At 33.6% G+C, this 23,792-nt stretch overlaps 1 protein-coding gene across 1 annotated transcript in view; it reads left to right on the top strand.

Moving 5' to 3' along the window:
• Positions 1-23,792, top strand: part of STPG2 (sperm tail PG-rich repeat containing 2) — a gene marked incomplete at both ends in the record, with an annotated part of 248,189 nt that overhangs the window by 156,235 nt on the left and 68,162 nt on the right. Inside the window, one exon of the mRNA XM_081052765.1 lies at positions 12,061-12,220. Within this exon, the coding sequence (XP_080908891.1) occupies positions 12,061-12,220 (160 nt within the window). The remainder of the gene's footprint in view (positions 1-12,060; positions 12,221-23,792) is intronic.

The raw sequence follows: 23,792 nt of genomic DNA, 5'->3' as shown, positions 1-23,792 counted from the left end.
GAAATTCAACTCAATTTTTGGTTGTATGTAATGAAATAAAGAATACAAAATAATGCTTTGCACCCTCACACCCATGGGAATGTGTTTATAATGGTGACTTGGAGCAGGCTGGAGGGGAAGGCAGGAGTTCTATGGCTGACTTCACTGGTTTATAGGGAGAATCACAGCCACACCCTCTGCCTGCTAACTTAGAAGCCTGGCCGTCCAGCCAGGCTTTAAGATATGCAGATAAACCTCTACGGGAAAGACTGGGAGGTGTTGCTTGCCCTTTCAGCACTGAGACCTAAGGGAATAGCCCCACCGAGTTCTGCATTCCTTAAAAACTGCTTCTTGTGGGCTTTGTGGATACAAGCCATTCTGGCTTTGAGAGACAAGTATTTTGGGAGACTTTCTCTCTGGTGGGAGCCTTAAAATTTAGGGTGCTAGATGTGGAATCCAAACCCTTCAACTCTTTAGGGAGAAACTAGGGGTTAGGGGTTCCCTCCCAATTGTTTGGCACTGTGCCAGGAGTGGGGTTTATGGCAAGAGTGTGTCTCAGCCTTTCGGTAACCATTTTGATGTGGGTACTTTCCCATTCATCAGATGTTTAGTTGTTCAGCTAGTTTCTGGATCTAGTTGAGGGATCTGAGGGAATTGTTCCCTGTTTAGTTGTATGTTTGCTGTGTTTGTGAGAGAAGGGGAGCTCAGGAGCCTCCCATGTCATGATCTTGATGGATTCCCAGGAAATATTTAATTTTCATTATTTTGATTATTAATTGATCATGGTGTATGTTTATTGGCTAATTTTATTTGTTTAAAAATCAGCCAATCATGTTCTTTTACACTCTGTATTGTAGAATTAAAATTTTTCTTATTGCTTTCTAAGAGATATTCATATACTATAAAGAAGAACCCATTAACAATAACAACTATATTACTACCAATAATAGTTAATTGCTAATTGGGATTTGTTGTTTGCCTTTAAATTTTTGCAATAATCTTTTCATAAAAAAGTTGAAAATTCTTGTTTAGACATTTATGGATCTTTTCCTTTATTCTGAGTCTTTTTGTCAATTATAGGACACTTATCTTAAAACTAGACAAATAAATACATTTATATTAGTTCTTGTTAGGTTTTTTTTTTTTTTTCACACACCATTTTAAATCTTTGGTTTGGGAAATATTTCAAACATACTGGAAAGAAAGAGAATAGCACCACACAAAGAAGGCTTTCACACTCATCATCCTGCTCTATCTATCAAGCTCACATGCTGCTATACATTTTAAACATCCTTAAATGGGATAAAACAATCTAAACCCAGTATATAACAACATATAAGTTTTTGTGGCTTTCTTTTAACCCTGCTCGCTATTGAATTGAGTGATAGTTGATCATCTAATCTACAGCTGCTGTTCAAGTTGATTTGTATATATTTTTGATCCATTTTCATTGTCTAGTAGGCATTAATCTAGAGCAATTGTGCCCAATTCAATTCCCTTCATCTCCCTGTTACAGGAAAAGAGGGTTCTTGGTTTCTCCTTGGAAAGACCCCACATAGAGTTTAAAGTAAAAGTAAGTTTATTGAGTAGAGAATATGAAAACCAAGGCCACCCCACAGATAGAGTGGCGGTCTCTAATGGTTAGTGGACGAGAGACCTTGTCCACCCCCCAGACTAGGGTTTGTATGTGTTTTCTGCTTCCATGGAAAATTCATTGGTATGCAGAGAAAGGAGGCTAGAAGAACAATAATGTTTATCTTTAACTTCAGTAAGATGCAAGAAGAATAAGGGCATGTTTGTTTTTAACTCTTATAAAGCACAACCTGTGTTTTCTTTCCATGGGCTTAACTATGGGGATGGTCCTAAGGGGATCTCTGATTTGCTCTGTATGATGGATTAACCTCAGTCTGAGTTCTGTGTCTTGAGTACATAGTTAGTAGGCTTGGAATCCAACCTCTTTGTTCTTTCTGCAGCAAAAATAATCCTTACGCGACTTCTCTACGTTATCCTTATCCCCAGCCCCCAGCCTATTTTCCAGCACTTGGAACCCATGGAGTTCGTGGAAAACTACAGTCCTAGGTACTACCATAAGACTACTTTCTCTCTTTCTCTGACTGTAATGTTTTGCTTTTATGAGTCTTCGTACAATGCGTGTTCTGTGACTGCTTCTCCTAGTCTCTACTGGTTACCTTTCTAATGTGGAGTGACAGGTTTCTAATAGTTACAGAAATATAAGTTGATTACTTTTCCTGTAAAACAAATTAAATTGATTAAAGATTTAAACACTCAATTAAAGACAAATTTGGATTAAAAATAATCTTTCATTTCAAAGGTCTTTTTGAACAAAGCATTCATAAGGGAAACATCAGGTAAATGTTACTTCAAAAAGTTAAATATGTTTCTATTGCAAAACTAAATAAAAATAAAAATGCCTTACTAAAATAAACAGAACTCTGAAAATTTTTAAACCATAAAAGTAATGCTATAAATAGATGCAAAGGATAAATTATAAAGTAGGAATAAGATCGTAAACAAATATGGAAGACAAAATCTATTTTCTTGATATACGAGAAGAATTTATAAAACAAGAAAGAAAAATGAAGAACTCGATTAGAAAATGACCTATAAATAGCTAATAAATACATAAAAAGATGCTCAAATTTACTTGAAACTAAAGAAATATAAATTTAAAAAAAGAAAATATGTTTTCTCTTTTGAGAGATTTTAAAAGATAATATGCATTGTTAACAAGGGTGGAAGAAATAGATACACTATTGGGATAAAACCTTTCTGAAGCTACTTGATCATTTCAACAAAAAGTTCAATTGCACATATCCCTTGCCTTAACAATTTTTGAGGAATTTATCTTATTGACATTTGCACATAGTGCATAAAATACACATTTTCACTTATTATTTCATTGTTTATAACAATGAGGAAATGAGCTAAATGTTTGATAATAAAGACTGGATTAAGTAATAGAGTAGCATAATATAGGAGTGATCTTTGTCACGTGGGACTGTGTTGGTTGGTAGGAGAGAGACTTTCTTTTTTATTTTACATTTCAAATGTTAACAATGAGAATGTTATTTAAAATGCATGAGTATAGTCATGCCAAAGGAAAATGAGCAATACCTGATTGCATCAAAGATGACCTACTGGCCCAGTAATCTGTGTGGTATTGATTTTAGGTGTCTTAGCCAGGAACAGACAGTGGTGGCAGGATGCAGTGTCTCCTCCCTTTTAATGCTAATAGATACTGTCTATTGCAGGTAACAAAGTAAGCATTTTATACCAGTTTTTGTTTTCCCTTCAGGACTATGTGATTTATGTTATCAGATATTCCTCTTCACTTGTGGTTGTTGGCTTTTTTTGTTCATGTGATTTCACTTTTATGTGTACTTCTTACTTTTCTATAGATGTCATGAATACCCTGGCAAATTTGGAGTGGCTTCATGAGAGATGTGAATTAGATGCTTTTCCAATCTGAAAGCATGAACTTTTCTTTCTTTCTCTTACACTTATCTTCCTTCACATGCTTTTGTGCATGCTTAGTTGACTTTCCTTTTTATTGTGCAGGCATTAATATGGACTGTGGATTTTCTAAATCGGAAATGTAGTTTTTTCAAGGTAGTTGTATCTTTAAGGTATTGAAAACACATTTTACAGATCCAGAAGGTGGGACTAGAAAAATTACATTTTTCTTAATATATTGAAATGTAGATTCCTGATAACTATAACAAAGGCATTTAAATAACACTTTTTAAAAGAATTGATTCATTCCCCTGAAATGCATTCGCAATGGTTAAAATAAGTATTTTTTAGCATGACATTTCTTCAAAAATGTTAATAAATGAAAGAGGCCTATATGTTGTTCTATTTTTTTATGTCTATAAAGGTATTTGTTAAATTATATTTGGCCCATAATCAAGTTACAATTCCATGTCAGTCTTTGTACATTTTGTCATTTGAAACAGATACACTAATATTTTTTTAACTGCTTGCTCTAAAATTAATTTATTTTTGACATTGAAGAATATATTACTTTCAAACAGTACTTGTAGTAGTTCTTTGGGGAAAAAAATCAAATACCAGGAATTTAATATTTATAATGATGTATGATAACTAACGTTTAAGTAGTGCTCACTTATGTGCTTGGCACTCTGTGTTACACATGTATTAGCTCCTTTAATTCTTACAACAACCCTGGGAGCTGGGAACTATTTTTATTATATTTATTTTACCACTGAGGATATTGAGACTTAAAATACACCCATGGCCATATGGTTAACAATACTGGGAAGCCAGGAATCCACAGTGTCGGTCTTTACTGCTGGTGGATGCGAATGGCAGTGCTTAGTGAGGCTCAGCAAAGTTTTGTTGTTAGGCTGATAGACCAAGACTAACATAGTGTAGCACTTAAAAACAATATCATTTAAATAACATTTTGTTTATAGTACTGGGGGAAACAGTATAGCAATTGTTCAAAAGAAGGGAAAGGAAGAAGTAAGGATATTAACATTTTTATTTTAGATGATCATTTTCTTTATTCCTTATGAAGTTAAAAAATATTTTTGGATGTTTTTAGACGGCTATAACCTTTATACGTATGGCTCTGGAAAATAGTAATAGCACCATTGGAGCCCTTTTATCTAATGTTTTAATCTGCTTGTTTTGTTTTTTATCTATTCAATCAATAAACATTTAGTGCCACTAAAAAATGTGCTGTTAAACTTGACACTAAATATAAGCTGAATGAATAATTCTTTAGTGTCACATAATCAGTGTAAATCTGGAAGAAGATGGGATATTTAAAACATATTTTATTCATCAGAAAATATATTTATAGGAACATTAAGGGAGAATAATTAGGTTTCCTACATTTTCAAATGTATGATTTGCTTTTTGCTATTGAGATGTACAATCTATGTGTCATAAAATGCAAAACAGTTATTTTTGTGTGTGGGTAACATTACCAGTGCCTGCTATCTCTCTCTGTCTTGACAATGTTCATTGGCTCTTGTGACATACCTTCTTTGTCTTAATCACCTTTCTTTCTCTCCTCTCTTTTTATCTCTTTCATAGTTTATGCCTCTGTCATCACTTCTATTCTTCCCTATCTAGATAGAACCAGAACTGTTTTTGCAGTAGGTAATGGGATGCTAAGATTTTACAGCTTACAGAAAGCAAGGCCGGACCATTCTGCCCACTCTTTGCTTACTATGGTAGAGACAGCTTCCAAAAAGGAATAGTTCTACAGCTCATCTTACTGTCAGTCTCATAGAATGAAAAAAGACGCATCAACTGCACAGTGACCCATTGAATATTTCTGAACATGACTTTGAGCATACATCATGGTGGGAGGGCTTTGGATGAGTGGGTGAGATCCTTGAGGGCCTTTTTGAGGCAAATAATAAGGCTGTGCACAAGAATTCTGACTTCAAATTCTGTGGTATTTCCATGTCACTACCTTGAAATTATCCTTCTTTTTTCACAGCAGATGATTATCGCCATACTGAACATAAGTAGATGACAGTAGGGGTCATTTGATTTAAAAAAGTTTGAACATAACAAATTGATCTGACTCTTGCGTACAGACATTCCTCTAGGGTTAATCAATAATTTTTACAACTCAAATTCACATGTCTCTCACAAATCACTTTCAAAATTTTCCTCTTTTAAGTTTTAAGTTTATTAAGATGATTTTAGGGTGTTATTTAAATCTGTCCAGCTGGCTCTGGGATCAATTATTTATTTTTTAAAGAATCATATTAACTTTCTTCCTTTCACATTCAACTTCAAAATAATTAACTTTTGGGGTATGTATTGAGTTGATAAAACTAAAGAAATGACATCACGTCAATTAGAACTATTATAATTGGCAATAATCTATGCTTTTTTCCTGCCTCGGTAGCATTAGCATTTATAGGAAGAGAAAGGTTATGCAGGCCATTTCTATTCACATGTTTTACTTTAATCTTCTGAAATATGCATATTTTTTCTATAATACCAGTGTCAAAGCTGGTCATGAAAGGCTCACGCATTAAAAGTAAAAGTTATCTTCTTTTTGATAGCAAAGAGAAAGAAATGCATCTCACATAAAATATTAACCAAATTTAACTACCTGGAGACACTTTGTAATGATATTGTGAAAGTTAGTCCTTGATTAGTTTGTATGGATATATCCATACTTCTGTATCATTGCTGAGATCACAAATTATATCTATCTTTAATAGAAACAGGAATATCTTTAGGGAAAGCAATACTTGAGTAGTCTTTACACAACACACATTTCATATAGAACTGCTTACATACGAGACAAATTTAAGCACTATAGGGGTTGCAAATACTTTGAAGGCATAATGTCAGCCTTAATATTATGGGGGAACTCAGTAATAAGGCTGAACGTGAGCAGGAGTGCTTCAAGATAGACAGATAAGTGACAGACTCGCTCGCTTATTCGTTTGCTCATATGTCCACTCAGCGATTAAAAATATTCATTGATCATTTGCTGTGTGCAAGGCACTTGCCTTTACTGAGGGTACAATAATGAACAAAACAGATGCTTTCTGAACCCTCAAGAAATTTACATTCCTATGGATATGAATGATATTAAACAAATAATTAAAGACTTGTTTAATTGTAAGTATAACGGCTACAAAGGTTAGAGCTGTGTATTCTGAAAACATCCCAGGAGACCTGACAGAGCAAATGGACTCAGGGAAGATTTGAGACCTAAAGGAGGAGCAAGAATTAGACAACAAAGCCGATAAGCCATGGGTTAAAGTAGCTTTTGATAGAGATAGTCTAATATCCTGGGGAGTGTTCTGGAAGTTAGCTTTTTTTTTTAAATAGTTCTAGTGCCCTCAAAAGCAGAGAGCTATTATGACTGAGATTACTAGTTGCCTACTACATATTTATTCTCTTGTTCTTCCTTATTAGCAGAACCCAATTTTATTTAGAAAAACAACAAGCCCAAGTAAAACAACTACCTTTTCCAGGTTCCCTTATAGTTATAAGGTGGTTATTTAACACAGTCTTAACTAATGCAAAGAAAGCAAACATTACTGGATTGGGCTTCTAGGAAAGTTCCTCAGAGAAAGCTGTTTTGGCTGTTAAATGCAATTTTGACTGTTTAACTTTTCCTTCATTTCTGAAATGAGAATGTTATGGCAGGAGCTATGCTCAATATCTTGAGAGCATAATAAGCATGAGGGTCATCATCTAAATCTGGAACCACAGAAAGCATGAAAGGGCCTAGATGCCCAGTGTTATTGTGGAGCCCCTATACGCCTGGATTCCTACCATCAGTTTTCTTTAATTTGAGAGAATTAAATAAAAATTAATCTGCAAATGTGTAGGGTAAATACAGTCTTATCAGTGGAAACCTTGCCTTCCTTCTCATCAGATGGCTTTATCCACTTTCTGCTTTTATATAAAAACAAACAAAGAAAGAAATGTTCAAATAACTATGATATATTTGTTTGATGTGCTATTTATGTGTTTATGTGTTTATGCAAACGATAAGTAAAGAAGAATTAAAAAGTGAAGGGTATCACTTTTAGCTAGGGTGATCAAGAATACTTCATGGAAGAAGATTCACTTGAACTCAGTTTTAAAATTGCATATTTGCCTTCAAATTTAAAAATGCTTTGCAATGGAATACTATACTACTCTGCCATAAGAAAAGATGAAATAGTGCCATTTGGGACAACATGGATGGATCTTGAGATTATTATGCTAAATGAAATAAGTCAGGCAGAAAAAGTAGAGAATCATATGATTTCACTGATATGTGGGATATAAAACTGAAAGCAACAAAGGAACAAGACAAACAAACAAAGAAACAGAAACTGATAGACACAGATAATAGTTTAGTGGTTACCAGAGGGTAAGGGGGGAGAAGAAGTCATAGATGAGGGTAACAGGGATCAAATATATGGTGATGGAAGGAGAACTGACTCTGGGTGGTGAACACACAATGTGATACATAGGTGATGTATTACAGAAGTGTACACTTGAAACCTATGTAACTTTACTAACCATCGTCACCCCAATCAATTTTAATTTAAAAAAAAAAGGCTTTGCATTCAAGAAGAATCTTCTGAATTTTTGTTTTCCTCACAGGCACTTGGCAACCAAAGAACATTTTCAGAAAATTTCTGCCATCTTATTTGCTGTTGAGGTGCTGATTATTTGAGACTGGAAGATGTTAAGGTTAAAGAGGCAGTTAGGATAGTTGTCAAATAGTATATCAGTGCTCATGCCAGGATTGTTTTGATAATAAAGGAAAGAAACAGATAAGGTGAGAGAAAGTACAATAGATAACTGATGATTTTTAGAAACGGAAGGGAAAGGTGAAGAAAAGTGAAAACCACCTTTCTATTTTAAGTCCTGGCTAAAGAAGGAATTACTGTAGGCTGGTGAGAAAGGATAGATGGTTGGGTAATTGCGGAAGGGAAGATAAAGTTTTATTTTAAGGCTATCTGAGTATAATAAAGTGGAAATGTTCAGCAAAGAACTGGAAATTTTGGAGAAACTGGTTGGAATCAATGGTTATATTGCCTACATGATTTCATCTATCAGCACTTTTTGTTATTCTTGACTGAGCCTTGAAGTATCATGGTATAGCTGACAATTCTAGTTCCTTTCATAAAACAGCATTAGGATAAAGGATCTTTTTCACTGTGCCAAGAGAATATGGAAATCAAAACCAATATTTCCTGTTTTTGCCTATCACAATTACCATTATGTTATATCTATATTAAAATACTTTTCTTTCTAAAATAACTTACTCGTTTCAAAGTCACATATTTAAAGAGACATATGTTTAGAATGATGAATATTAGGAATGCTGAAAAATGGCAAGAGTAACATGTTTGTAATTATAGTTTGCAATTTGCAAAACAAAGGTAATTTGATTATCACCTGAAATGACTTTCTTCTTTATAAAACCCAAATTAAGCAACTTGGATAAGCATATTGGTAAATTCTTTAATCATAGGTTTTTTTGCATATTCAGGCAAACTTCCCTACATTTATGGCCTATACATTTTTTCACCATATTTATTTGATTAAAAACTTTGAAACTTTCATTGAAGTCTTCTTACGTTATTTCACTGATAGGACAATCTTCATCACAAAAGAAGTTCTAAGTAACATTTTAATAATTATATATTTGGGATTTTAAAACAAAATTTTAGGCTAGAATATACTTAGCTATGGAATAACAGCTAGAACAAGTACCCTCAAATATAATTAAAGTTTGTTTTAGCCCAAATCATAATTAGTGATTTTTACTATTTACACCACCCAACATTTTATATATTTATATCGCTAGAAGCAGAAATGGAAGAATATTTATTTCATAACTTGAAAGAAGCAGTTCTGGTTTAATTGCCTAGAATTTTAACTTTAGTGTAGTGCATGAATATACATATAGCTGTTCTACTCGACCTGTTGTATATTTCTGTGGGTTTGTCCTTTGGGTGAGAGAGATTTTGTCTTTTCCTTAGACATTTTATGACATTTCCCCTAATTGCTTCTTTCAGTTTTTCCTCCCACTGTTGCCTCTGGGAAATGGACATAGGTGCTAGCACAGCCAGTCCTCTCACTAAAATGGAATTTTTAATACTTTGTGTGTCTTTGAATAACTGGCTGATGATTCAAAGGCTGGCATATACTCCTGTGACCTAGATTCACGTCCTAGCTAAAAATTAAGCCAGGAAAATGAGAATCAGGCAGTTTTAGCTTTTGTGCTGCGACTCAGATTCTGCTGCAAAGCATGTAGAATTTCCCAAACACAGGAACAGAATTCAAATATTGGGTTTTAAAGAAAAAGACATGATAAATGTCTATTATATCCACTTGTCATTTGCCTTTCCTATTTTCTGTGATCACCAACAGAGATTTGATAATCTTATCTATGTAAACTATTTTTTTCCTTGAAATGATGTTTAAGGTCTATATATAAGTATTGTTTAAGTCATTGCTGCTGAACAAAGTTTCAGATTTATCTTACTAATCATTAGCCTGGAAAGTTACTTGAAATATTAATCTTTCAGTCAAATAAAATGAGAATTGAAGATGAATTAGAAGAGCCCAGAAACATCTATAAAGAACACAAGCAGGGAATACATTTTCAGAGAAGCGTAAATATGCTATAAGAAGCAGTTGTCATGAACAAGAGTAGTATATTTTCACTTGGTAGAGGAGTCAGTGAATCCATTGAAATTTAGGGTAACTAGTGTGATGAACTTTCCTAGGTGGGAACACACTATTGTTGAAGAAAACTGACCACTGATGCTTTCTTACCTTTGCTTCAAGGCCTTTTTAAACAATGTTTTTTGGCCTTTTTAAAAATATGGTTCCTGTGTGCCAGCAGCCAAACCCATCAGTCATGTCTCTTCTGGGCACTGGAATAAGGAATAGATGGTGACACCAGGCATGACGTTAAGGGAAGCAGGAACAGTAATGACTTTTGATAAGGAAATTAAAATGTATAGGAGAGACAATCAAGATCTTTGCAAAGCTTTCCTAAATACTCTGGGTATAATGTGTACTCATGATTTCCTTGTACTTTTGCAATCTCTTCCACTTTCCCTTCTCATACCACAGAAGCACTCCAGAAAGATCCAAGTCGTCTTTGGAGCTAGTGCTACCAAATATACTCTTCATGCAGACAAGAAGAAAGCAGCTGCAGACATTTCTTAGTTAATTTACCGATTATGGTCTTTGGTGTTTCACCAAAACTTAAACCAGAAATGTGGGGTTTCCTATAGGAATCTCCCAGTCATGATCAGTACTCTAACTATATTTAGTAATTTTTGGAAGTGGATGATAGTGTTGTTGACATATGCTTGAAGATGATAATAGGGATATAAGAAATAAAAGAAAGTATGTTTTAAAATGTATGGCTCCTAGATGGTCTTTAAAAGTATGCTTTCTCAGAATCCAAGTTTGTTTGACTTACTTGAAACAGTAAAATACTTCCCTATTATCCTAAACTGATTGTTCAGTCTGAATTTTTGCACTGAAATTAGCTTTGGTGGAATATAAGATTAGCTAACACTTTTATAGAATCAAATATTTTACTTGTTTTAACTCATTTAATCTTCCCAACATCTCTATGACATAATACATAAATACTATCATTTTCCCCACTACAGTTGAGGAAACTGAGGATCACAGAGGTTAAAAGGCTTGCCTAGGGTCTCACAGCAAGTAAGGAGCAGATATTTGGAACTCAGGATCTAATGCTAGAGTCTACACCTGTAGCCATGATAGTCTCCTGACCACCGGAAAATAATTAAAACGTTGGTGTTTAAACATAATACAGATGAAGATATATGTTATATATAGCACGTTATATTTTAAAATAATTTGAGGAAATGAGTTTTAGAAAGTTTTCATTGAGATAATTAGCTAATGGTTTACCAAAATTAATTGTGCAACAAATTTATGATGTATTTAATTTGATTTAGAATTATTATTGCAGTTATTAATATCTATGTGGTTTATGTTGATTAAAAATGTTAATATAACTGTAGAGCATATAAAGAACCATAAATGATAAAAGGGGTAGCCTTTTAACTTAATTGGAATCTATTCAAAATGAAATAAAGAGTCTCATTTGTAGAATAAGTAAAGTATGCCCACATAGGAGAGCAAAGCAAGGAATGTTTTCCTGCTTATGAAAACAATAATCATTGCTGTTATTCCTGTATGAAATTTGATTTTCATTATGAAATTTTAAAATGAGAATTTGGTAATTGTTAGTTGTCACCCCAAGAAACTTTAATTAAAAAAAAATGAGAGTTTGATCTGTATTATAAGGCAATTTTGTTTCATGAATATGGACCTAAATTTCATAATTCTGCTTAAATTTTGACAAGTGAATTTACACTTTTATTAAAAGGGCATAGGGACCCTATTTTAAATTTCTATTTTTAATGACTAATTAAAGACAATTTTCATATTTTTCTATATATACTATTGATGAGTGTGAATATCTCCGCTATATTTTCTTAGATATTTTCTATGTAAGATATATTTATGATCATCCATTGAAATGTTTTTCAGGATATTCCAGCACCAGGCAGCTATGATGTTCAAAAATCATATGAGATGTCCCAAGTTCAACATAGATACATGCCGCCTCGTAATTGTGTGGCTAAAATGAAACATGCCTCCTTTCTTAGCACAACTCCTCGGTGCCTGGACAAAATGTCTGATGGACCAGGTAAGTGTAGACTGTCTTTTTAAAGCTATTGGGGAAAAAAACAACTAAGGTTTCCATATTAAAATAGACAATTGTAAACATATACTCACATATACCATGCCTCTTTTAAGTGTGCAGGACAAAAACAAAAACAAAAAAACAAAACTCTTATTCAGTGAAATGTTTTAGATTTTTTTCAACTGTAGATTTGTTTGGAGTTTTATATCTCTTAATTTTACCAAAGACAATTTTACCAATTTTCTTAAGCTAATAAAGTCATCTTTAATTAGGGAAAAAACCCAGAATTTTTTATATGCTAGAGTTGTTTGAGGAGAAAGTTAGTTTACAATGATTTGGGACATCAGTTGCATACAAGATACACATCATGTTAGTCTTCAACATTAATTTACAAATGTATTTCCACTAAACAAACAAACTGTTGTAATGAATCTTTATGAGAATTTGAAGCAAAAAAAAAAAAAAAAAGAAGAGAGAAACAGAATGGAAAAAGTCATTCAATAATTTTTAATGAAAACAAGAGCAGAAGAATACAACCTGTCCAGCAAATAAGAATACCTGGAGAGCTTGAGATCCATAGAAGCTTACTTTGTTTTTCATTGTCTTTTAAGAATCGTATATTGCCAACTTAAAGGTTCACTTTAAGTCAAAATTTAACTTTTCTTATTTTCTTTTCCTTTTCTTGAGTTATTGTACCATTGTTGATTTTGTCAGGTTTTAGCTTTGTTAATAAAGTAGAATTTAAACACCTTTAGAGGTCCCTGACCACACTCAGTAGTGGTACTGAGAAGTGTCACTCAAAAGTGGTACAGGGAAATTAATTCTTTGAAGTTATGGTACTATCACTGACACCATCACCAAGCACAATGAATCAAATAATGAATAAATATCCACCTAAGAGTTCCTGGAAGTAGATTAGGTTGAACATATTTTCTGAAGATTTTTTTTCCCTCTGCCTTTCCTTTCCCTTCCGTAAAAATGATTGTAGGTAGAAAGCTTAATAAAAATTTCAGTAAATGCCAGGGTTGGCACTGTGAATTTCATTGCTTCTATATCTAGACCAGGGCAAATAAATTCCCTAATTGTTTCATTAGTTTCTATTTTACAAAATTAATATAATATTTGCCACCTACTTGGCTCTCATGAGAATACTCAAGATTAGTAAGACAATATTTTAAAGTCATTTTCAGAACCTCTGAAGCTTCTTATAAGTATAAAATCTTATAATTTGAGACGTACTTCTTCTTAGTGTCAAACCAACACTAGCTTTTGAGAGCATTTGGGAGAGGAGAATATCTTCATTATGAAGACAGTTATTTGAAAGTCAAAGACATAGTGATTGTGAAAGTTGCTATTCTACTGTAGAAGAGTCAGCTTACTAAATGAAAAGAGTTTATCACAGTGGTTAAACCAATAATCCATCATTTGTCATCCTACATCTTCAAGTAGACTATACTTCAAAGAAATGATAGCAGAAATCCTACATGCCTCTATAATCAACACATTAGAAGAAATATGGGTTTCTGAAGCTATTACCTGATGACATGATGTATGAAATTTGATTTCCTCTGACATGTGCAGATATTGTAATAATTATAGAATTGTCCACATTTTTAAATTTAATATGCTATCTCAAGATACGCAGCCCAAAATATGTCTCTACATATATTTAATAGCTGACCAGGGCCAATTCAATTCATATCTATGCTTCATTTTGGTAATTGAAGATTAACTTCTATTTGTTCTAACTTTGTTATATTAATCCAGTCAAGGAAAAGATATTTGGGTGTGATGTCATCAACTCTAGATTCTTTATTTTTTATTGATTTTTACTTAGGTTAGGTTTATTATTGATCAGTAAGACAAAGGATTCTTGATTCTTTTTAATGCTATATACATACTAATGGTTTTCTATTTTAAAATGAGAAGAGCCCATTTCTGTTTATAATTCTTAATACCATCTAATTTTTGCTGGGGACAACTAATGTGTTAAATCTTGTGATTTAAAAAAAAAAATCTTTGTTATAAAATCAAAAGATACAGTGATAATAGTTCTATTGGTTATATGCTTTGTGTCAATGTTTATCCTATGAATGACATCCATTCATGTCTTCATATTGTATCTTCTTAGAAATAAAAATAAGGAAAAAGTGTTTACTAACCCTGTTATTGTGATTTAAACATTGGTAATTTTGTTTTATCTTAATACCAATGGGAAGGACTTTCTTGTGTTATATGTCTAACTTTTTATGAATCAGATAAAATTATTTTATTTTAGCATGTGTATACAGGTATACATATACATGTAAATGAAACTATAAGATTGAATCAATTTATAGAGTATGATATGCATATTTGTTACTTGAGATATGATATCACTAAGAAGAATTGAGGGATTTGCTTTATAGAACATAAGGAACATGTATATTGTTATCTTTCTACCTATAATTAGACTAATTGGCAAAGTAAAATTGATTACTGGATATCTTACATCTGTAGGTAGAAGTGTTAAGAACTGAGGTTGGTAAATGATATGAGTTGTGAGTTTGGTTGATATATGAACAATATTCTCATGATATTTACAAATTTATAGGACATTCATTCAATCCTTCAATATTTTATAGCTTAGTATTTATTTTAAATTCTTTTAAAACTTTTATTAACAATATGGAAATGATTTTGTTTTGTTCTGAATTTTTTTCTTTTAATGCATATATTTAAAAGGATATAAGCCATTATCATTTGTCTAAATTAAAGAGAGAGATATATTTGCAATCAGTATACTATATACCATTAAATGTTGTGTAACTAATAAAAACACATTAGAATCATTTAATGAAGATGTTATTAAATGAGGTGTATCGCATTGTAATCTACTCTTATTGCACCACATTTTAATTCATGGATACATAAATGATTTTCTGATTGATCCAGCTCAAGTGAAGTAAAATTGTTAAGTGAAAAAAGACTTAGACATTACTTTATCTCTCCTATTGACATGTTTTTGGACATTTAGAGGAGAAAAATACTTAGCAAACTTAAATTAAAAAATGAATGAAAACTATGAGAATGTAGAAAATTGGGGACTCTCATACATTATAGTGGAAGTATAAATTGATATTAGCTATTCTCAAGGGTAGGCTGGCAGAATGTTTCAAATATACATGGCATTTAACACCAAAATTTTACTCTGGGATTACCCTAAGGAAATAATTAATGATATATCCCAAATTTAAGCATCCAGGATATTCATCAAAGGACACTAATATTAAAAAGTTTAAAATATCCTAAATGAAAGAAAAATGTGGTTTATTTAATTATGATACATCAACTGAATAGAGTACTATGAAGTATTTAAAAACAGTATATATTTTTTTACACCTGGTAACAAGATAGGATATATTTGATTAATTATTTTAACACATGTGCACTGAGAACTTCTTATGTATTAAGCACTGTTCCAAAGACTTGTGAAACAATAGTGAACAAAATATAAACATTGTTTCATAGAGCTTAGTTTCAGGTATGAGAGATATTTAATAAATGACTGAGGATATGGATCAATACATTGACAGAAGAAAGAAAGAGAAGGAAGTGAGGGAGGGAGGGAAGGAAAGAATGAATACCAGGTAGTTATAAATGCTATGGAGAAAAATAAGAGAAAAAAGGAGGATTGGTTAGTTCAGAATGGGTACTGAGTCAGTTTCAAATAATGTCATCAGAGACGGCCTCACTGAGAAAATGATATGTGAGTAACAACCTTAGGCTTGTCAAATATTTTGTTTTCAATTTTTAATTGTTTTCTCTGTATAAACATACACTGCTTTATAGTAGATAAAAATTTTAGCATTTTTAAATGAAGAGAAACAATGGAATTTCAAAGCATAATTTTTATTCATATCAAGTATGCATATAAGACATTTGTAGGCTGAATAAAATGAGTACTGAGACTTCACATAGAAAGTATAGATCACTTCTCGTGAAAAGAACATTGCGATTTCTTTATCACATTCCCACAGGAAATTAATTTAGGAAACAAATACAATTTATCTTAGAAGTTAAATATAGCTCGTGTAGGTAGTTTTACTCACTTTTTCAATAAACATAAGCAATACCTTTGACATAAAAATCAGTGTAGTGTGAAAACTAATTATTTATTCTATTTTCTCAGTGGCTTGTAATATAGTTTCAGTAGCGTTATAGAGTTTACAAGAATGCAGTTCATCCCTCTTGCTGAGTACTGTTAACCTATTGCAATAAATTTGTAATTTTTTTGTTGTTTTTCTATAGTTTCCAGAAATGCTTCTGGGTTGTTAAAATGCAAAATAATTCTCAGTATAGGTGGAAATTGATCAGATCAATTTGGGGGTTTCTTGATTCTATATCTTTATAAAAAATGATGGAAATTTTAATATTGAAAATTAGCTAACTTCATTAGTTTTCTATTTCAAGTTATTTTTGTTTCTTTGAGTACTGTATCTATCTATCTATCTATCTATCTATCTATCTATCTATCTATATGAAGTTCTTGAAACATATATATATTTCTTTGGGTAACTATTTCTTTGGGTACTTTATATATACACACACACACACACACACACACATATATATATATATTTCAAGTATATATATGTATATATATGTATATATTTCAACTTTATATATGTATATATTTATATATTTATACATGTATATATATGTATATATATGTAGTACCCAAAGAAATAGTTACTTGAAATATATATATATTACTTGAATATATATATTGAATATATATATTGAATATATATATTGAATATAATATTTCAATAGTTACTTGAAATAGTTACTTGAAATATACATATATAAAATATATATATATTCATTAAAAAGTTGAAATATATATATATATTTCAAGTAAATCTTCTTATTTATACATAATTTGAGAATGATTATATTTATAATCATATAGTATAGTATATACTATATAGTATAGGTAAAATTATCCTAATAGTCTACAGATTAATAGTTGTCTAAGTTCCTCACTATTTTTGAAAACTAAAGAATCTTTGAAAATTATGGGAAAGCTTCATTTGAAAAGGAGAGTGAACAGGCAAGGGTGGGGAGGAAAGAACGGATGCATGATATTTTATAACACAAAAGGTAATAGAATCAAAGTTTGAAGTAGAGTGGTAACTTTAAGGCAGAAAATGGGCTTTGTTTATTAAGATGGGAGATATGGAAAAATGGCGGTGTGAGCTGAGCCTCTGTAAAGCTCCCCTGGAATTTACAACTAATCGAACAACAATAACTCCACAAAGGACTCCTGCACAGCAGACAGGCAAGACGAAGAGGCCCACTACTGAATTCACCTAAAGGTGGGAGAATCCTGTGAGCGGGGTAGGAGGGAAGGGAGAAGTGCAGAGACAGAGCTGCTCCGGCGCAGGATGCAGACCTAGCTCAAGGCTCCAAGCTAGCTGCTCCCGGAACGACTGCAGCTGTAGGAGAGGGAAGAACTCGGACTGCTAGGGCTCCACTTATGGCCCACAGGGCTGAGGGGGCAGCATATAACACAGCTGAACCCAACGCTCACGGCAGAGACCTCAGAGAAAAGACTGAGGGAAGAAAGCTGAAAATGGTGATTTAAGCCCTCACTGCCGAGCAGAGAATGGAAGCCATAGGCACTGAGACTAGCCGCCCCCTCCCTACCCTCCCAGAGCTCTCCCCGCCCCCACCTGCCCAGTACTAGAAGCAGAACAGTAGCAGTGCCAGATCAAAAGAACAGAATATTTGCTGTTCTGAGAACTGTGGACCGCAGACACCAATTCGCAGCCCAACTTGTTCCAGCAAAGGGGAGGGAGCTGTGGAAGCAGGACTGGCTGTGGTGGTGGTCGCTGCCATTGCGCGACCCAGCCCCTGGCCTTACCTATCTGGGCAGATCCCTGCAGGAGTAAACAACTGCTGAAACACATGGGCTCTGAATCTGGTGCAGAAAGAGCTTTGGAACTTTAAAAGCTCTCTGCATACCCACTGGGACACTGCTCCCTGTGACCCAGGCGAACTATAAACAGAGGACAAGCCCGTCTCACAGGGAATCCCCCCATTGTGTGAGAAGCTGAAATAGTGCAGAGAAAACATAGCACTACTGTGTGAGAGAGAAACAAAGGCTGCAGTCGGAGAGAAAATAAAACATTCTACCAACAAGTATTGGAAAACAAAAGAAAAACCTCTTCCTATCAACCTGTTGCAGAAGCCACTCCTGTAGATGTCTAGGAAGAGAAATAATAAATCAGTAATTGCCATGAATAACCAAGGCAACAAGACAGCACAGAAAGAAAGTGAAAAGTCTCTAGAAAAGAACTTAAAGATATGGAAATATTGCAGTTCTGAAACAACTCAACAAGATGCAAGAAAACACAGAAAGGCAGTTTAATGAACTCAGAAACACAATCAAAGAACAACATGAGCATTTTACAAAAGAGATTGAAATTTTAAAAAAGAACCAAATAGAATTTCTAGAGATTAAGAACTCAATAGAAGAAATTAAGAATGAAATAACCAGCTTAGGTAGTAGAGTTGGCCAGATGGAGGAAAGAATCAGTGACATCAAAGATAGAAACCTGGAAATTACACAGATGAAAGAAGAAAGAGACTTGAGACTTAAAAGAAATGAAAGAACTCTACAAGAACTTTCTGACTCCATCAGAAAGAGCAATATGAGAATAATGGGCATACCAGAAGGAGAAGAAAGAGAGAAGGGAACAGAGAATATACTCAAAGAAATTGTCAATGAGAACTTCCCAAATTTGTGGACAGAACTGGATCTTCGAATCCAAGAAGCAAATAGAACACCGAATTACCTCAATCCCAACAGGCCTTCTCCAAGGCACATTGTATTGAAACTTTCTAAAATCAATGACAAAGAAAGAATCCTCAAGGTAGCCAAGGAAAAGAAGATGGTAACCTACAAAAGAAAGCCCATTAGATTATCATCACATTTTTCAGCAGAAACTCTACAAGCCAGGAGGGAGTGGAACCAAATATTCAAACTATTGAAAGAGAGAAATTATGAGCCAAGAATAACATATCCAGCAAAGACATCCTTTAGATATGAAGGAGGAATAAAGACCTTTCCAGACATACAGAAGCTGAGGGAATTTTCTTTCTTTCCTTTTTTTTTTAGGGAATTTTCTAATACACGAACTGCACTACAAAATACTAAAGGAGGCTATTTGACCACCATCAACAGGGACAATTTGTGGCAACTGAAACATAAAAAGGGGGAGAGTAAAGGCCTGAACTGGAATATGGGAATGGAGAAAGTAAGCGTGCTGAAGAAAATGGAATACTCTAAATATCAAACTTTCTTTTACATAATCTTAAGGGAAACCACTCAAAAAATATCCAGAACTGAAATATGTACTGTATAAAAGAAGAAACAGAGGGAAACCTCATAGAATACCACCACACAGAAATAATAGATAACAACAAAAAGGCAAAGAAACAATGGAGATACAGCCTTACCAGACAACTAAAGATAGAATGACAGGAAATCCTCACATATCAATAATTACCCTAAATATAAATGGATTGAACTATCAATAAAAAGGCACAGAGTAGCAGATTGGATCAAAAAACTAAACCCAACCATATGCTGTCTCCAAGAGACACATCTCAGCTACAAGGACAAGCATAGACTCAAAGAGAAAGGGTGGAAATTGACACTCCAAGCAAATGGTACCCAGAGAAAATCAGGTGTAACCATTATGATACCAGATGAAACAGACTTCAGGGTGAAAATGATAACAAGAGACAAAGATGGACATTTCATAATGGTAAAGGGGACTATATAACAAGAAGACATAACAGTCATCAATATTTATGCCGCCAATCAGGGAGCACTGAAATATACCAAGCAACTACTAACAGAACTAAAGGGAGAAATTTACCAAAACACAATTATACTAGGGGACTTATATACATTATTGACAGCTATGGATAGATCATCCAAACAGAAAATAATGAAATAGCAGCCCTAAAGGACACATTAGATGAAATGGAGATAATTGACATATATAGAGCACTTCCCCCTAAAACATCAGACTATACATTCTTTTCTAGTGTACATGGAACATTCTCTAGGATAGACCATATATTGGGACACAAAATCAGCCTCAGCAAATTTAAGAAGATTAAAATCGTACCAATCATATTCTCTGATCACAAGGCTTTGAAATTGGATATCAACTGCAAAAAGAAAGCAGGAAAAAACACAAGTACATGGAGATTAAACAATATACTTTTAAAGAACGACTGGGTCAAAGAAGAAATTAGAGAGAGATCAAAAGATGCATAGAAACAAATGACAATGAAAATACATCCTAAAAAAAATTTTGGGATGCAGTGAAAGCAGTTTTAAAAGGGAAATTTATATCATTACAGGCCTATCTCAAGAAACAAGAAAAATCCTAAATAAACAACCTCATGTTACACCTTAAAGAACTAGAAAAAGAAGAACAAGTGAAACCCAAGGTCAGCAGAAGAAAGGAAATAACAAAAATCAGAGCAGAACTAAATGAAATAGAGAACAAAAAGACAATAGAAAAAATCAATGTGACAAAGAGGTGGTTCTTTGAAAAGGTTAACAAAATTGACAAACCCTTGACTAGACTCACTAAGATAAAAAGACAGAAGACACTAATTAACAAAATCAGAAACAAAAAAGGGGAAATTATCACGGACACCACAGATATACAAAGGATCATCCAAGAATACTATGAAGGACTATATGCCACCAAATTCGATAACCTAGAAGAAATGGACAAGTTCTTAGAAACATATAGCCTTCCAAGGCTGAACCATGAAGAACTGGATACTCTAAACAGACCAATCACCAGTAAAGAAATTGAATCAGTCATCCAAAACCTTCCCAAAAGCAAAAGTCCGGGACCAGATGGCTTCACTAGTGAATTCTACCAAACCTTCAAAGAGGATCTAATACTAATCCTGCTCAAACTCTTCCAAAAAATTGAAGAAGAGACAGTACTTCCTAAGTCATTTTATGAGGCCAACATTACCCTGATACCAAAATCTGGTAAAGATAACACACACAAAAACGGAAACTACAGACCAATATCTCTGATGAATACAGATGCAAAAATCCTAAACAAAATTCTAGGAAATCGAATACAACACTGCATTAAAAAGATTATTCATCATGACCAAGTAGGGTTGATTCCCGGGACACAAGGATGTTTCAACATTCGCAAATCCATCAATGTGATACATCACATAAACAAAATAAAGGACAAAAATCATATGATTCTATCAATTGATGCAGAAAAAGCATTTCACAAGATAAAATGTCCATTTATGATTAAAACAATAAAGTAGGTATAGAAGGAAAATACCTTAACATAATAAAGGCCTTATATGACAAGCCCTCAGCTAATCTCATAATTAATTGTGAAAAACTGAAGCCCTTCGCTCTACATTCAGGAACATGACAGGGCTGTCCCCTATCACCTCTGCTTTTCAACATAGTGTTGAAGTCCTTGCCAGAGCAATCAGGCAAGAGAAAGAAATAAAAGGCATCCAAATTGGGAATGAAGAAGTTAAATTATCACTCTTCGCAGATGACATGATGCTATATATAGAAAACCCTAAAGACTCTACCAAAAAGCTATTAGAAACAATCAATGAATACAGTGAGGTTGCTGGCTACGAAATCAACGTACAAAAATCCATTGCATTCCTATATACCAACAATGAAATTTCAGAAAAAGAAATACAAAAAACAATTCCTTTTGCAATTGCAGCAAAAAGAATAAAATACCTAGGAATAAACTTAACCAAGGATGTGAAGGACCTACATGCTGAAAACTATAAGACATTTCTGAAAGAAATTGAAGAAGACACAAAGAAATGGAAAGACATTCCGTGCTCATGGATTGGAAGAATCAACATAGTTAAAATGGCCATATCACCCAAAGCAATATACGGATTTAATGAAATCCCCATCAAAATCCCAATGGCAATTTTTAAACAAATAGAACAAAAAATCATCAGATTTGTTTGGAACCACAAAAGACCCCGAATAGCCAAAGCAATATTAAGAAAAAAGAACAGTACTGGAGGCATCACACTCCCTGACTTTAGCTTGTACTACAGGGCTACAATAATCAAAACAGCATGGTATTGGCAGAAAAACAGACACATAGACCAATGGAATAGAATTGAGAACCCAGAAATAAAACCACATAAATATGGACAGATAATTTTTGACAAAGAAGCTAAAAACATACCATGGAGGAAAGACAGCCTCTTCAATAAACGGTGCTGGCAGGATTGGATAGCCACATGCAAAAGAATGAAACTGGACTGCTATCTGTCACCATGTACCAAAATTAATCAAAATGGATCAAAGACTTCAGCATAAGACCTGACACAATAAACTGCATAGAAGAAAACATAGGTACTAAACTTATGGACCTTGGGTTCAAAGAGCATTTTATGAATTTGACTCCAAAGGCAATGGAAGTAAAAGCTAAAATAAACGAATAGGACTATATGAAACTTAAAATTTCTGCACAGCGAAAGAAACATTGACAAAATAAAGAGGCAACAAACTGAATGGGAGAAGGTTTTTGCAAACAGTCCCTCCAATATGGGGCTAATCTCCAAAATATACAAGGAACTCATGAAACTCAACAACAAAAAAACATGCAACCCAATTGAAAAATGGGCAGAGGACCTGAAGAGACATTTCTCCAAAGAGGACATACAAATGGCAAATAGACATACGAAAAAATGCTCAACATCGCTAATCATCAGAGAAATGCAAATGAAAACCACAATGAGATATCACCTCACCCCAGTCAGAATGGCTTTCATCAACAAGATAAATAGTAACAAGTGTTGGAGAGGCTGTGGAGAAAAAGGAACCCTCATACACTGTTGGTGGGAATGCAGACTGGTGCAGCCGTTATGGAAAGCAGTGTGGAGGTTCCTCAAAAAATTACGAGTAGAATTACAATATGACCCAGCAATCTTTCTCCTGGGTATCTACCAAAAAAATCTGAAAACATTTATATATAAGGACAGGTGTACTCCAATGTTCATTGCAGCTTTATTTACGGTGGCCAAGGCATGGAAACAACCAAAATATCCTTCGATAAATGAATGGATAAAAAAGTTGTGGTATATATACCCAATGAAATACTATTGGTCAGTAAGAAAAGATGATATAGGAACATTTGTGACAGCATGGATGGATCTTGAGAGTATGATGCTAAGCAAAATAAGTCAGACAGAAAAAGCAGAGAACCATATGATTTCACTGATATGTGGTATATAAACCAAAAACAACAAAAGAACAAGACAAACAAATGAGAAACAAAAAGTTATAGACACAGACAATAGTTTAGTGGTTACCAGAGGGTAAGGGGGTGGGGGGTGGGTGATGAGGGTAAGGGGGATCAAATATATGGTGATGGAAGGAGAACTGTCTCTTGGTGGTGAACACACAATGGGATTTATAAATGATGTAATACAGAATTGTACACCTGAAATCTGTGTAATTTTACTAACAATT

This window comes from Rhinolophus hipposideros (genome assembly GCF_964194185.1).
Source record: "Rhinolophus hipposideros genome assembly, chromosome: 1".
Taxonomy (NCBI): Eukaryota; Metazoa; Chordata; class Mammalia; order Chiroptera; family Rhinolophidae; genus Rhinolophus; species Rhinolophus hipposideros.
The sequence above is the reverse complement of the archived record's forward strand: the minus strand, read 5'-3'. Positions and strand labels throughout refer to the sequence as shown.